We start from the raw sequence: 16518 nt of genomic DNA, 5'->3' as shown, positions 1-16518 counted from the left end.
CTGCTTGTCGGAGAGTGTGAGATTCTCGGATATGATGACCCTGAGTAAAAATTCCACTGAATCATTTTATTTGCCTGAAAGTTTCAAAACAAAATCTATAATTTTAGATAATTGATTTGATGTATTCCTGCTGCTGCTGCTGCTGTTTGGTTATTGTATGTCCAGTTGAAAGCTGAAGTTTACACCAAATAAAAAGATAAATACACTTTTTTTTCTCACTGTCTGAAGTTAAATCAGACCAAACCTATCTTGTTTTGGATTAGTTAGGATTACCAAAGTTAATAATGGATTTTTTTTTTTTTTTTATTGCCAAATGTTGCCTGTTTTAAAAGTATCGGCCATTGGAGAGCAAAGAAAAATACTGAACATTAAGAAACTAAAACTGAACCTTTTTGGTGGGTAGAAAAACAAAAATAACGCTGCACATCACACAGTCCTCGTATTAAAATGTGGTGGTGGCAGCATCATGGTGTTCTTCAGCAGGCCGGTCAGAGTTGATGAAGATGAAACAGTAAACAAAGGAAGAATACCTATTAATCCTGGACCAGTTAAAGTCCAAAACTAACATAAGGCAAGACTTTAAAAGGAATCTTCACAGATTCTTTTTGTTAGATCTGAGTTTAAGCTGTCAGATAAATGTCAGTCTGTGGCTATTAACTGCAGGAATAGTGGTTCAACAAAGTATTGACTCAGGCGAGCTGAATCCAAACACATGCAACAGTTTCAGATTAGTTTCTTATGTTGAAACTGTTTATTTTTTCTTCTGCTCTGCATTTAGTCATCTGCTATTTAAAACCCTGATAAAATACATTTTGCAGGTCATCTGGGGTTTCTCTGTTAAAGCATTCTTATAGAAACCCTGAGGCTGACTGGAAGTAGCACAATATAATTTTATATAATTTATATCATTTTATCACTTTTGGGTTTCTCTCAGGACTCGCAGATTTTATTAGCAAACTGGATTTTTAGTAGCAAAGTCAAAGTAAGCTCAGCAAGCTCAGCAGCAGCGAGCCTTCCAGCGTTAAGCGGGACCCAACATCTGAAGCAGCGCTGCCTCAAATGTCGAGTATTTTACTTTTAACAGAAAACGATGAGTCACCGTGGCGCATTGCGTGGCTTTAACACAATTCACACTGCTAGAAGCCCACCTAAGCTTTATGACTCAACCTAAGGAGGACTGACCTGAATCCACTCAGGCACCAGGCCCAGTGGAAAAACCAAAAGATAAACATCTGCAGCAGAATGATTTATTGTGAATTAATTCAGCTCATTTAAGCAACAAAAAGCAAGCTGTGAAGATGAAGACAAGATTACACCGACTGGGAGTCTGACTCAGAACGTCCTATTCCAAGTCACAAGGCAATGTGACTACAGCAATCGTCCCAACACTGTGAGAGCCAAAGGATTAAACTGATGGATCAAAGATGGACGCTCACAGTGATGGTCAAGTTGTCACTGGAGATTTGGTTGCCAACTCTCCATCTGATCCTTCATTAAATCTAATGTTATGTAAACAAAGTAAAAAAGTATAACAATATTATATCTATTCTCCAGTATTACATGGGGTACATTATTAGTGGGCTCACGTGAGTCTTTACCAACAATGTTCAGTCTCTGCCGGAGTGTCCGTTGTAGTTTTTTTCATAGTGACTGGTATTTTGTCCCAACCAGAGACTCTGCAGAACGGCTTTGATGTACAGATCACATGTTAGCTCAATTTATAAAGCTGCCATTAGAACTCAAACGACAAAGGAAAAAGGAGGAGCTGAGTCGGGGATGCATGGTGGAGGGCTGAGGAGGAAGCAAAGATGGAGTCTGCTCAATGAAGGAGCTTTGTAGACATATCTGGTGCTTTGTGAGAGCAAGAGATTAGGCCCCCTGAATGGCTGCCTTATGGGAGATGAAGCAGATTGTTGAAATGCTAGGCTAACGCTAGCATGTTTTGATATGACTTGTTGATAGTTCGGCTTGTAACAGGACAATGGAATTGAATTAATCATGTGTAGACAAAGCTTAAAGTCCTAGCTGATTCATAAATGACTTTGTTTATAGTTATATTTGTATATTACTTTGTAAACTGGTACCCCCCCCCCCCCCTCCACCCCCCCCAAAACAAAAACACTGGGAGTGCAGCTGAAACAGAATTTCCACCAGTAACAGGTATCTGGTCCATCATGGTATCTGATGCTGACCATTATAAAGAACGTAGTTCTTGTTGCCATGGTTACGGTTGCCTGAGGTATGCCGAACTGCTTTTTAAACAAATTCCACCACTAGGTGAAAAGAAAGCCAATCTCTTTGACTCCTCGGTGAAATGCAAATGTCCTGTCACATAAATATGATGAAAATATTTTAGGAAATACAATTCCAGTGTTTTATTTTAGTGGTACCTTTTGAGACGTCGGATAAAGTTGTATTTTTGAGGTTTCCTTCCTGTCACTACAGAGTTTCATGTTGGTGTGATCACATGATTGTTTCTCTCTCTCCCTGACCCCAGAACGGTCCTGTCAGTTGACATCAGCGCACGTCTTTGTGCTCTGAGCTCATTGTTTAGGGAGAGAATTGTCTTACTCAGGAAGTCCTTTCTGTTTGACTGAGCCGAGCGGCTCTGCAGAGGAACTCAGCATTTCTATTGAACTTATCCTAACACAACACCTTGAACTCAAGGTGTGGATGATTTTTGCCTCTCTGTGATGTAAATCCACAGAGAGGCAGAAGAGCTGAGCTGAGTTTTTTTTTATTTTTTATTTTAGCTTCATCCTGGTGGGAGACGTTTAGACGTAAACCTTGGCTTCACTCCAGTTCGTAAGCAGGAGGCTGCCTCCACGCTCCTGTGTGTGTCCACCATCTTATCGATGACCAGCGGACTTGCTGATGTCATTTCCCAAACTGGAATACGGAGCCAGTGTCACGACGTTATGCAACGCATTGACTGGCATTCCAACAGAGAAGCCAATCAATGAATGAGTTTCAGAACATTTGGAGCGCTGCACCCTAAAGGGTTTCCATCATCCTGCTTCAGCATCAGCTCCAGTCTGTGCAGTCCCTTTACCCTCACACGACCTCCTCACATGGAGTCTTACTAAGAGTTTGCTGTCAGACTCTTCCTAAATGCGGCTGGCGCAGTTCGTCTCTGTCAGCACAGTCTTTCTGCCGTTGGAGGCTTTGTGGGGGACGATCTTACTCTATTTCAGCCAGACTTGGATAATGTTGGAGTGACTGAAAAGGTTTTTTTTCAGGCCACTGCTCTTTATCTGAAGCATTTGTGCCCGGGGTGATCGAAGTCAGGCCGCACTGACTCAGCGTCTGTCCTGCAAGGCTAGACTCTCTCCAGCCCAGGTCAGGATTTTATTCCAAGCAGGCTGGACTCTTCACATGAACGGAGACATATGCAGCTCAGTTTTAGATTAAAAACCACAATATATTTAATTTTTTTTATACATAGATGGACTGAGCTTTTCAAAGCAGATTTGTAAAGAGATGAAGCAAATGCAACTTAAAAGAAACTGGAATTTAAAAGAAATTGGATTCAGGACGGCAAGAATAATGCATTTCATCTAAAGATGTCAGTTTATAGAACTATCCTGACAGAGAGAAAACAATCAAAATCTCTTTCTGCATTTCAAAGAAACGTGAAAATTATTATGATGAAGCGATACAGCCTTAAATAAGATCATGTTGTGTTTTTTGTGTATATTTTTGTGTATGTGAAACATCTGTAATAGTTTTCTGAGTTGAATAACTAATTTTCATTTTATTTGAAAAGGTGTCAGATATTATAAGTTTATACATTTTTCTGCTCCTTCATGATTTCTCCTAGTTGTTGCATGAACTTTTTATATTTATTATTTAGTGACTGAAATAAAAAAACATAAATGAAATAAAATTCTGGTGAAACATTTAGAAACTAAAAATGCTCCATCTTAGCAAGGCTATGTGTAAAAATGAAAGCTTGTTGAAGATGTGTTGCAGAACACACTCAGCTTCTTATTGTAAATGCTTGCAGGGTGCTAACCACTGCCCCTCTGCATCACTGCAACCTGCTGCAACTTTGTCACAGTTTATCGGTTTCAGTGTCTTAAACCCCACTGAAAGCTGGCAGTGCTCAGCAGTTTCATAGCGTCCAGGCCTGAGGATTTGCTTTAGTCTCTGAGTACGTCTTCGTTTACACTCTGTCCAGTTTTTATCAGACCTGACTGGAAGATGGAGAGGGGAGGATGCAAGAATAACAGAAGACTTCCAATAACTGTCTACATCAAGATGATCAATAACTGAAAGTATTGTGATGTTTTGATCATCCAGCAAAGAGCGGAGAGCTGTGAGGTTCTTTAGTTAGATCATCTACTCTAACCAGGTTTTGACTTTGTAACTCTTTGGAAATCACCTTGTTATGGATCAAATACTGTGTTATTTTAGACTTTGTTTCAGATTTAACACAAGTAGGGTTGCAACTAATGATTATATTAGTAGTCGATTGTTCTATCTATTATTCTGACGATTAATCTTTTAATCAAATAAAAAAAATTTGACACATTCTGCAGATTCTGTTACTTATACAGACAATTAATCGCATAAAAAACATTTTTCATGTAAGCCATTTGTTATACATTAGAAATACTATTAGTCTCCACTAAACTTGACCAAAGTGTTTATCCAGTGCAAAAAATAGTTAAAGCAGATTTGTTTAACTTAAAGAAATAATATTTCTACATACATTAAAAGATGTATGTAGCATTTTCAAGATGTTCTCAGTCTGTTGTCAAAGACGCTGATGGTTCACATTATGTCGTCGCTCCAGGCTGTTGCGATGCTGTTTTGTGATTGTTGCAGCCTAAAATTGATTTTGCAGCAACTTTCTCAAAACATGACGGCCAAAGATGAAATTTTCTTTCAATCTTTACCTGTGTCGTAAGATGTTATAAAGAAGTGAAAATTGCTGCACATAACCTTTCACAAAGAGGCAGCATTTTAACCTGGTTAATATTTAAACTGTAAAAAACATTTTCATGTTCCTTTAATACAAATTAAATCCGGTCTTGATGAACTGTCAAAGTGCAAAAAAAATTATTCCTGTCAAGAAAACCCAAGCTCATTCCACTTCCCTATGCTGGAGATTTTAGTCTAACAGTAACAATAAATAAAGTTACCATTAAAATTAATAACTCAAGTGACATCTAGGCCCAACAGTAGACTTAAACTTCAATAAAGTCAATCCTTTTGTGTGTGTTGTTTTTGTCTCCTGCAAACTTTGCTTTAATTCTACTTCTTTTTTTTAATCTAATCATCAGAAATCATAGTCAGACAGAGAGAGTCATGAAACATGAAGAGCAGGTTTCCTGGAAAAAGAGGAAGTAAGTTTCCAGCCTGCAGATTTATAAAAATAGTTGAGACTATTCCTTATTTCAAAGCATGAAAGTTTTAAATAATGAAATCTAAACATTTTTGAGTAATTTGATAAAATTCTAATTAAAATACTTATATTAATATTGATTTACTTGTAAGAATACTTGCATTTACACTTAGATTTGTGGGCACACTTACAAGTAAAACGAGTAACTGTAAGTCATCAGGAACTTTAGATAGCGCTTTTGGTAGTGAAGACCAAAAGCGCTATCTAAAGGATAGCGCTTATCTGTGTGAGATAAAAAACATGCTTCAAAATTTAGATCTGTGGTAGAAACCAATTCCAGTTTTTTTTACAGTGCTCTATACAATGAAACACCTTTTTGAAGGCTGACATGCGCTCAGAAAACATTACATTTGGGTCAGCAGGTGAAATAATCCAATTAGGCTCATGTTTACACACATGAATAAATGACCCTACATCATTCCACTCCAAATTTTGCAATTTTGCCAAAGGAATGTGTGGGTAAGAGTTAGGAACACAAAAAACTCTCTGCTCAGCTGAGAGAGAGAGAGAGAGAGACAGCCAAACCCGCTGTGTGTGTGTGTGTGTGTGTGTGTGTTCCAAAACAAAGCAGATGTTGACAGTTTCCAGAAGGAGCTCGGAACCATCGCTTCTCACAATCACAATCCGCTCCCAATGAAACATTTGAAATGCAGCTTAATTCATCGTGTTGTTTTCACTTCTGCAAGAGGTTTTTGTGAAAGAGATGAATTTGGAAGCTTCCATTCAAGAGCAGACGAGTCAAACTGCACAGCTGTGTGAGTCCAATCAGAATGTGATGCAACTTTTACACCCTCGAGTGTTGAGACAAGATCAATCCCTAAGCGGCACATCAGATCTCGTCCAATAAGATTTACTGGGCATATCTGTCAACAAAAATGAATGTTTGAAAGAGAATCCTTGAGAAGTTTTACATGCAATAGGAGTAGTAATTCTCTCCTTTACTACCTGACCTGAGGCAGACGCTGAATAGACATAGTTCCCACTAAGTTTTGGTGGAATATTGCATTCTTTTTTTCTCATAATTGAAGATGTTGCTCCAGAGTCAACCATAAAGGACACGTTTTTCCCTGAAATAGTCAAAGGCCTTGTATGCTTGTATGAAAATCATGAATTACTCTTGGTTTCCTTTCAGAAAACATCTGTAATAACTCACATTAAGACTATAATAAGAGTAACTAATAAGTTATGGTTGTCATAAAATTATAAATGAATGCTAAATCAGAGAAGCTAAAGAAGTTATAAATGTGATTTCAACATTGAACTTGAGATGGTGGAAAAGGTGTAACTGCAATTAAACATCACTGATATGTTGGAGGTAGATGGTAGGTGGAAGGTTAGGGGAAGAAGGAGAACTAACAGGAGAGCAGAAATGACCAACGCCTTATTTGGAAGCAGATTGTTGGACAACTTAAACATTTCAGAGAAAAGGTTGTGCAAGCAATTGACGTAGGAGGAACGTTGAGCAACCCTGAGACATTAGCACAGACATCAGGACAGAATGTCTTTAAGACAGTGATGGATATGAGTTCATCTGTCTAAGCAGACAGCCAATGAAATAAACACAGCATCAGTGCTAGCCAATGCAAACGCACCAAAAGGTGGATAAACCCTATAAAAGGTGGGTGCAAAAGAGGAACCTTTGGTTGGATCCTCCAGGCAGCTTCGAGCCAAGATCGAGATGGACAAAGAACTCTGCAGCTGAAGAAGAGCCGGGGCCACAGAGCCGAAGACTGTCCTGCGCATGGGGACCAACCAGTCAGCCCCACAACCTGTGACTTCAAATCGCACTTCTCTCATCAGCTGCAATCAGACCCCAAAGACAAAGAAGAAGAAGTGGCCTGCCTTCGTCGATCAACTTCCTCCTCCTGCTGCAGCACCTTCTTCATCATCAGGCCAGGTCTGGGGTTCAAAACGCCAAACTCTGTCCGTCTCTCTCAAAGGTTCCCTTTTTTAGTTCTCAGTGTCAGCATTAGGGAAAGATAGACTAGATGATTGATTTTGATTTTACTTATTTGATTATTTCTGCTACTGAATGAAGCTGTACTGACCCTTGCAAAAATGCCTTACTAATAAAATATTTAGCATAAAGAAAATCTAAAAGATGTTGTGGACATTCAGTTAATGAGTCACCTTAAAGTTCTTTGATGGTTGTAAAAATAGCTGTGATGTTTGATTCTGGAGAGGAAAAAGTGGAAAATGTTTTTAGGTTGCTGGTAGCCCATATGTAAAACATCATCCTTGGGACTCGCCCGAGTCACTAAAACCAACCTGGTTCAATAACAAACGCACGTTGTAAAATAGAGAAGGAGCGACCGTTAACAGGTGAGCTCTGTGAAACTAGTTGGCTGTAGGCTGCTCAGTCTGGCTAATTCACAGGGGGAAGAAGGGTGGGACACCTGGATGTAGGCTGTCAGGAACCAGGCGAATCGTTTCTCATGACCAGCTTTAAACAGAGTTTACTTCAGTTCTGGACAGGGTAAATCCCAGCACATTTAGGAAACTCAATTCACCCGTTAGAAGGAGAGCTGGTAGCACATCTCCCCTCTCAGAAGAGGAAGTAGAGAGTGAGAGAGTAGAGAGAGAGGGGCTTGGGGTGTTGCGCAACGACATTCCATATTGGTCTTCCAAGTTCCATGATCCATTTACACAGTAGACACAACTCCTACAGAACATCTCTAAATGGGTTTTCAAATAAAAGAAAAGATGGACGTTACAGTTTAGCATCACACGTATTTTTGTCATGAGATAGAAAACACGAGTTTTGGTCACAATTCAAGTTGCTGAGTTGCAGTGATTGGTCAGAAAAGACAGAAACAGATCAAGTTGAGTTGATTTGTCAGATTTGCTAGAAAGTTGCAGTTCTGAGGGAATTTGCTTTAATTGTTGTGATCACAGCATCACAACTACCTGGAGCTACTGGTGATATCATGTTACTGCCAATGTTGCAGTGTTGGTGTGTTTCTGACATCCAAAAGCCACTGGTGCAGAATCTGAGAGGCAATAATATTTCTTGCGTCATGTATTTCTCTGCCTGCCATTCAGCCAACCTGATGTGATGTCATAGGTGGGAATTTTGTGATGATTGAAAAAAAAAAATAGAAAATGCAGGTTAATCACAACTGATACACTTCTCCCATCATTCATACATAGTGTTATATTTGTGTCATTTGCTGACATAGCACGGCTCTTCTCCCTGCTAACCAGAATGATTTGCCGGAACATTCACCATGACTGCCTTCCTGTTGGTCCAGAGCAGATACGCTGCTGTTTGCTCAGTGTCCTGGAGCTCATTTCACTTCTTCAGCTTCATTTTCTCTTGCTAATCTTCCAAGAGCTGACTCTGTGTTTTTCTCTGCTTTCCCCCGCTGCAGGAGTCACTCTCTTTGTGGCACTTTACGACTACGAGGCGCGGACAGAGGATGACCTGAGCTTCAGGAAAGGAGAAAGGTTCCAAATCCTCAACAGCACGTAAGTCCCGGCAGCTGCTTATCACGGCGTCCGCATGCAGGCGGGATGCAAATACGACCCCTTATCTCTTAGCTGAAGGAGTTAGTGGAGGCGGCTGGGAGGAGAGCGGGCGTGCTCCCCAACTGAGCTGGGGTCAAAGCGGCGGCTTGCACCAGGCAGGCCGAGGTTTTCCTTTCATGATCTGGGACAGGACAGAGCCCAGAATAAGCCTGCCGCTGTTTGTGGAGCTGGAAAACCATAAATGTCATGTTTAACTATAACACCAGCCTAGGAAGAGAGGCCCCACAAGGAAAACACTGTTGTTGTTTTTCACTGCCATACGTCAGGCAGAGAGACGTGTATGGAGACCCCTAGGGGCCATAAATGAGCAAATGTAGAGTCATAGAGATGATAAATGTAAATTAAAAACTGCACATATGTACAAGCCTCAGTGAGAACATGTTTGTACATTCTTAACTCTTTGGTGCAGATGCAGGTAGAGAATCGATCTATTAACTACCGACACGAAAAAGACACCAGCAAAACTGTCACTAACTCTAAATACTCTAAATAGTTTGTATGTATGTTTATGTCTCTGAGTCGGGACAGAAGCCCATGTTTGACCGGTTCTGCTCCCACATTTTCAACATTGATTTGTGGGTTTATATCCTAAAGAACAGATTTTAAAATTCTTTTGTTAGTTTATAAATCACTGAACTTCTTAAGCACAACAATACATTACAGATCTGCTGCTGCTGTCGTAGCAACCTTCCAGACTGTTGCTGAAATAGGCAAATAAACTGGACTTAATGAAAAAGTATATAAAAACTTGAGATATCTCATAAGATATTAATATACATGGGCAAACCTAACTAAAGCCTTTTTATTGCAGCAGAAAAACCTTCAGTATTTAAGATGCTGCATGAACTGACTACCAAATACATTATTATGAGAAAACGCAAAAAAAAAAAAATTCCCGTCTCCCATAGACATTCAAAGGATTCTAAATGGCCTTTTGTTGTTAAACCTGGTGGTTTTGTAGCATTTGGAACAAAGTGGAGCTTATTCAGTTTGGTTCAAATCGCCAGGGTAGGTTGCTAATTTCAGGTTTACGCATGTAAAAACAAAAAAAAGACTTAAATCTAAAACAGTACTGGCTCCGGCTTCACTGAATCCACTGGCGATTTTCATGAGGCTAAACTGACAGCCTGCACACCCTTTATGACAACGTGGAGTAAACAAAGTTTATTCTGGGCCTGCAGAGGGTGGAGCAGAGGAGAGTGCTGCAGGCTTCCATCTGAACGCCAGCAGGAAGTGCCCAGTTACACCCACAGGGATGTTGGCTCGTCTTCCTTCCAGTCGGCAGAAGTGCAGACCTTGCGTGTGTGTGTGTGTTTCAGAGTGGATGCACCATCATCCCCCATGCTGTTCCAGTCCAGGGATGCTTTTCACTCCAGCAGGCTGAGTCGGAGCGCGTGTCTCTCTGTCTGCGCAGCACTTTGCAGCAGTGCAGTGACATTTGAGGAGGCAGGGGGGAAGTTTCAGGGGCAGCGTTGTCACCCTGCTCTCCTTTCTGTTCCGCTGTACCCTGAGAACGCTGAGACGCCGTCTAACCTCTGCTGCAGTTACTGTAAAAAAAACCACAAAAAAAAACGCCGCGTCTATATCAAGTTTATCGTAGTTAGCTAAAACGAACGAAATAATGAAAACTGAAAATTGAGATCACTTTTTTGTTAGCTGAAATAAATAAATAATGTTAATTGATGGGAAAAAACAGTAAGTTTTTGGAACTATGTCTTGCTGTAATGAAACTAACAGAAAACATACTGAAATAATACATAGTATATGCTCAGTTTTTTTGTGTTTATGAATCTATTTATTTCCCCCACACACATAAACAGTTCACTTCAAATTGTGGCTGTAATGTAGGCATATCGTATCGTTTAGCATTTATTGTGATAAATTTCTTAGAATCATAAGAATTAAGATTTATCGTCACTATAAGTTCCAGTTGAATTGAAGATATGATTCAATGCAGTTTAGTGATACAAATGACATTTCTTTATGTGACTGGTGTCCTACAGAAGTGCATTACAAATGTTCTTGTTTTTCAAGAGGAGCATTTGTGCTGTAATTGCTGTGTTAGTGATACAGTTACCTAACAGAGAACTAATGAATAGTTCTTACTGTCACTTTTATTGTTATCACAATAATACCACAAAACATTGTGATAAAACTTTAAACTTCATATCTGCCACCCCTCCTGTGATGTGACAATATTCTAGGGACTGAATACTTTTGCTAATATTTCTGCTGTGTTTATCTCCTGAGCTGGCGCACACTGAATACTAAATGTGAGCCCATCAGCCTGCTGTAGACTTCACACTTTCCTTCTGACCGCCTCGCCACCTCAGCCTTTAGCTCTGCAAGGTCACCACACCCTGTTAGCATCCTGTCCCAGCTCAACCGCCGTCTTTCACATTCCTACACGCCTCAGTCCCAGCTGCCCCCCGTATACACACTGCTCCCCCCAGCCAACCTCAGCCGAGACAGGAAAACTTGCTCTTCCTCCTCCTCTCTGTCATTCCTCATCCTCCTCTTCCTCAGCAGGAGCCAGACAGAGTTGCATCTTTTGCTCCCTCTCCCCTCCACCCACTCTCTGCCCAAATGCCGGGCTTCGTCGAGCTGCCCTCCACTGCCACCTGCTGGACAGCTGTGGGACAACAGCAACCAAAATGAAAAAGAAAAAAAGTTAGAACTGCTCTGCTCCAGGCTGTGAGCTGGTAGGAAGGGACCACCCTTGTGTGAGGAAGTGAGGCAGAGCCTCAGACGTGTTGATGTTTGGTTTTGTTGCATGCTGACATCCTTTAGGAAGCAGACCTGCGTCCCTGGAGAGGTTGAGGCATTCACTGCGTTCGGCTCTCAGCCTGCCTGTTGAAGCAAAAACATCTGAGCTGTTTGCTGCTCAGCCGGAGCTGCTCTGGTCTGACTGGCTGCTGTGGACAAACACAGTGGTGCTGTGATGGCCTGTCCCAGTCTGCAGCCCTGAGGTCTCTGGGTCCATCAGAGGCAGCAGGAGGCTGCTGGTTCACTGCTGTTGTTGTTTTCTGTTTGTGGTGCTGCAGAGATGGTTGAAGGGGAAAGAGCTCTACTCTGCTCCACCTGCTCAGGTCGCCCCACGTCCTGCACTGTCTGGAGAGCAATCAGAGTTTAAGTGTTTCTGCAGTTTAGACCAGTTTGGGAAAAGTAGAGAAAACTCTTTCATATCCCATCATCTAACTGGATCCATATGTCTTTTCTTTTTTGCCGCTATCCAACTTCCCTCTAGCTTACCTTCCTCCCTCTCTCTCTGATGTTCTTCCTTCTTTTCTCCTCTTCATTTTTCTTTGTATCCTTCTGTCTTTTATTCCTTGATTCCTTCTGTTAATGTTTATCCCTTCTTTTTTTAACCATTATTTCTTTCCCCGTCTCCTTCATTTCTTTCTCCCATTGTTTCCTACTTACTTTTATTCTTTGAGGTCTTTGAGGTCTTCCTTACTTCCATTCATCTTTATGCCCTCCATCACCATGAAACAGCTCATGCAGTAGTCCATACAACAACAAAACCGAAAAGTGTCCCTGAAATAAAACCTTCTATGATATGACTGTTAGAGGGTAAAGTCAAAGTTTCCCCGGTTTGTCCCGATCGAGTCCGTCATCATCTCTCACACCACGGATCAAACATGAGGACGAACCCACTGAATCTGCGTACAGTTACAGAGAATAAATGAAAAATAATATATAGGAGTGGAGAAAGACAGAGGAACATGATGAGACAGACATATGATGACAGAAAAGAAACTGAGGAATGGAGATTGATTAACACAAAGTGATCAGCAGCAACAGAAAACCGAAAACAGAAAGGCCTGAACCAAAACACGTAGATGAAAGAAGTAATAATAATAAAATATAGTAAGACCCTGATGACGATAATGAACACAAAACTGAACGGCATACGGAAAAACCTTAATGTTAATAATGATCGAAAAGGAAACACAAAACAAAACACAAACAGTCCTGGATGATTTCATATCCAGTGTAAATATCTCGGTTAGAATGGATGTGTGACTGACATCTGGAATGTTGAGTTTGGAGTTACTACTGAGAAGTGAAGGTGGTTTGTGCACTTTGCTAGGTTCTGGAGAAGAGCCAGCAGTTCTCACTGAGCTCATTACTGTCTGCACAGGAACACGTGTGACCCATCAGGTCACATGTGACCCATCAGGTGGACATTATTCCAGAGACAAGTGAAGCAGCTTATTGTTTAGCTGCTCTGGATGAAGCAAACCCTGTTAATGCTTCTTTTAGAGCCTGACCTGACCTGAGATGGAGACAGAGATGCACATTATTCAAATGTGTTTTCCTCCTTTAGAACTGGAGGAAGTTCTGAGCAACATGATTGGCGTGAAGACCTTTCTGACAGAGACGTGCAGCACAAGGAAGCAGTGTTTTAAAATCTGAGAAAGAGACACTAAAACCCGGCCGTGTTGTTCTGGAAAGATGTTCCTCCATCAGCTGAGACTCCTTCCTGCTTTTACCCTGTTGGTGCAACATCCTGAGAGAGTGTCTGAGCGTCAGTCAGCCGCCTTTACATGGTGTTTTATTTTTATCATCCAGCCCCGTATCTTCTGCTAAAACATCTATCAATGTAATAACTTAGGCAGATTTCAGACGACAATTGCATCTTTGTTTTGTTTTAAGCCGAAAGGAGCTTCAAGATAAACAGCACCATGTTTTTTACTTGGAGTTCTCCAGTATAGACTGAAGACTAACTATTAGGAAATAGGAGGAAGTAGGACTTTAAGAACAATACAGGAGAAGGACTGAGAGGATGGAATGTAACAATATAATCATTTCTGACAGAAGTTTGTAAGAAAGTCATGCTAGGTCATATGGAAATCTGACTTATGCACATGTTGAATCTTTGTTGCTTCATTTTGCATTCCAAACCAACCAATGACAATGATGTCTGTGTTTTTCAGTGAGGGGGACTGGTGGGACGCGCGCTCGCTGACCACCGGGGGCAGCGGTTACATCCCCAGTAACTATGTGGCTCCAGTAGACTCCATCCAAGCTGAAGAGTAAGTTCTGGTCTTTAATGGTTTTAATGGGAGGCTGTAAAAGAATGGAGGAATGGGACTGGTTTGAATCAGTTAGGGTAGCCTGCACTGTGAGGCCACTCAGAGAGGTATTAGATTAGGCTCCACCCACCTTATCAATCTGCCAATCAGTGAATCAGAGTTTATTAGTCTAGAACTTTATACAATTAAAGGAATGAATTAAGGAAAAGTTATCCAGACCGTTTGAGCTGACTGTTTTCTTGCAGCTGGTACTTTGGTAAACTGGGCCGCAAGGATGCAGAGAGACAGCTGCTGTCCACCGGCAATCCTCGGGGCACCTATCTGATCCGAGAGAGCGAAACCACTAAGGGTAAAGCGAGCACACACACGCACACGCCAACACACACACTGAGCCTTTCCTCCCTCCTAACTCCCACTGTCCCCCAGGGGCCTTCTCCCTGTCCATACGGGACTGGGATGATGAGAAAGGAGATCACGTCAAGCACTATAAGATTCGTAAGCTGGACAGCGGAGGATATTACATCACCACCAGGGCTCAGTTTGACACGCTGCAGCAGCTGGTTCAGCACTACTCAGGTAAAACGAAGAGCATTTCTTCCATGTTTACAGTTTATTCAGTGTACAGTAAATGTTTGATGTATTCAGCGCAGTATGACACGTTAAGAACTGGGGATTAAAACTTTCTCTACTCGGGTTTTTAGTAATAGAACCAGTAATTGTTCCACTGGTTATTTTAAACCACTGAATAAATAAACTCAGTAACACTTTATTTGACAGAGTGACCTGACACTGTCATGAACATGAAGGAGTATTTATGAATGTCTGACTGTTGTCATGAAGTGTCATTCGGTAAATAATGACACTTTTAATGCAAAGTTGGCACTTTTAATGGACTTTCAATGCAACTTTTAGAGCAACTTTGCATTAAAAGTTGTTTTTTTACTATTTGCGGTACTTCCCCCCCTTTTTCCTTTCTCCTGTGATTCCAGCATCATCAAAACTGTCGATTGAAGTTTTTTACTTCTATTTTATGTTGTTGCAGCATATTTCTTTGTGCTTGCAGCGTTTTTCTGTTGCATCTGTTTTTTGTGTTTTCGTGTTCTGGAGTTGGCACCATACATGTGTCTGCAGCTCATTTGGACCTGTCAGCCACCGTAAAGTAACCCAGATTATTGCTGTTAATTTTTGACTGTAACTTTACAAACGGCTCCACGTCAGCTTCTTCTTCTTCTTTGACAATATTCACTGTAGTAGACTATAAAGGTTCTCCTGCTCCATCGCTGTGAGCTGCTCAGAGATGGAGTATTAGACCTTCACTGCTTTAGTCTTCATTCATCCTTTTCACTCTGCTCTGTTCCTATATGTCCATCCAGCTGGAGTCACTGATGTGACTGTTTGTCTTCAGCTGGTTACTGTGTCTCTCATCCCCACCCACTGGCTCCCCCTCATGGGGAAAAGGGAGATTCTTTCTGACTCGCTCTAGTTGGCACGTTGGCTCATCGACCCGTACGGTCAACCCCATTGATTCTCTAACCATCCTTCTGCATCTTATCGACTTTAGGTGACCCCTGGATCCACATCAGACGAAGTTATGACCTTGACTCTTTTCAGGGCTTCTGCTTGTTTGGCATCTTGCTGTTAATTGGCTTTTCTTCTGTGACAGTCACATACAGACACCGTTCTTTAAACCTTTCAGAAGCAACAACATACTTGTTGTTTGACCTAGTAAAACTGAAAGTAAATAAAACCAAACGCTCAAAATACTCAGGTTTAAAACTATCAGGCTTGGCATGTTTCAAACATTTCCTGTAATTTAGGATCAGAACTGTACCTGCAGCAGATCTGTTGGAACAACGGTTTATTTTTGGTGTTCAGCAGATGTTTTTAATGTAGGACTGTGGGTAGGCCCGTCTTTCTGCCAATTCACATCAAACCAGGTCCATTTATCAATATGTATTAATCCTGGTAGTTAAGGAAATGCCTTCAGTTGAGATGCCTTTAAAAACTGAAATAGCTTTTACATTTTTCACCAATTGACATCAGCTTCAAATCAGATGCCAGCTTCAGCATCATCAGCCACCTGTATAGAGAGTTGTGTTTTTCTTTTTGTTTGTTTTTCTTTTTTGTCTTTTTTTTTTAAGTTCTGATACTGTCCACTGGACATGTAGATAAGCAACAAACATTCGCTGTGGGTTCAGCTGACCCCACCAGCTGTGCCGCCCTGGACAGAGAGCCCCACCCCCCTTAGTAAAGGCAGTTCTGCATGGCAGTGATGTCCTGGGACTAAGTTTATGTCCTTCTAAATGTTTCAGGATTAATAAACACGACGGATCATTTGCAGTATTTAGTTTTTTATTTCCAGCTCCACTCAGACTCTGATCAAAATGACTTGAAGCAATCAGCTTGGTTTTTTTAATTTGTTTTCTTTCATTACCTTTAAAATTCCATGATTCTTTTGGACTTTTTCCTACCTAAACATTGTTTTGAGTGACTCTTGTTTTTTCAGAGCAGTTATCAGAGTTCAGAGCTAATCTCAGATTG

The 16518-nt window shown here is 41.1% G+C and overlaps 1 protein-coding gene across 5 annotated transcripts in view; it reads left to right on the top strand.

Annotated features, from left to right (window-relative positions):
• fynb (FYN proto-oncogene, Src family tyrosine kinase b) overlaps window positions 1-16518 on the top strand; it is a 74514-nt gene that overhangs the window by 45757 nt on the left and 12239 nt on the right. For all 5 annotated transcript variants that reach the window (XM_028039979.1, XM_028039978.1, XM_028039982.1 and 2 more), the window contains 4 exons: window positions 8782-8878; window positions 13879-13977; window positions 14223-14326; window positions 14404-14553. In XM_028039979.1, coding sequence (XP_027895780.1) covers window positions 8782-8878; window positions 13879-13977; window positions 14223-14326; window positions 14404-14553 — 450 coding nt within the window. The remainder of the gene's footprint in view (window positions 1-8781; window positions 8879-13878; window positions 13978-14222; window positions 14327-14403; window positions 14554-16518) is intronic.

The sequence above is a fragment of the Xiphophorus couchianus genome, chromosome 15, assembly GCF_001444195.1.
Source record: "Xiphophorus couchianus chromosome 15, X_couchianus-1.0, whole genome shotgun sequence".
Taxonomy (NCBI): domain Eukaryota; kingdom Metazoa; phylum Chordata; class Actinopteri; order Cyprinodontiformes; family Poeciliidae; genus Xiphophorus; species Xiphophorus couchianus.
The sequence above is the reverse complement of the archived record's forward strand: the minus strand, read 5'-3'. Positions and strand labels throughout refer to the sequence as shown.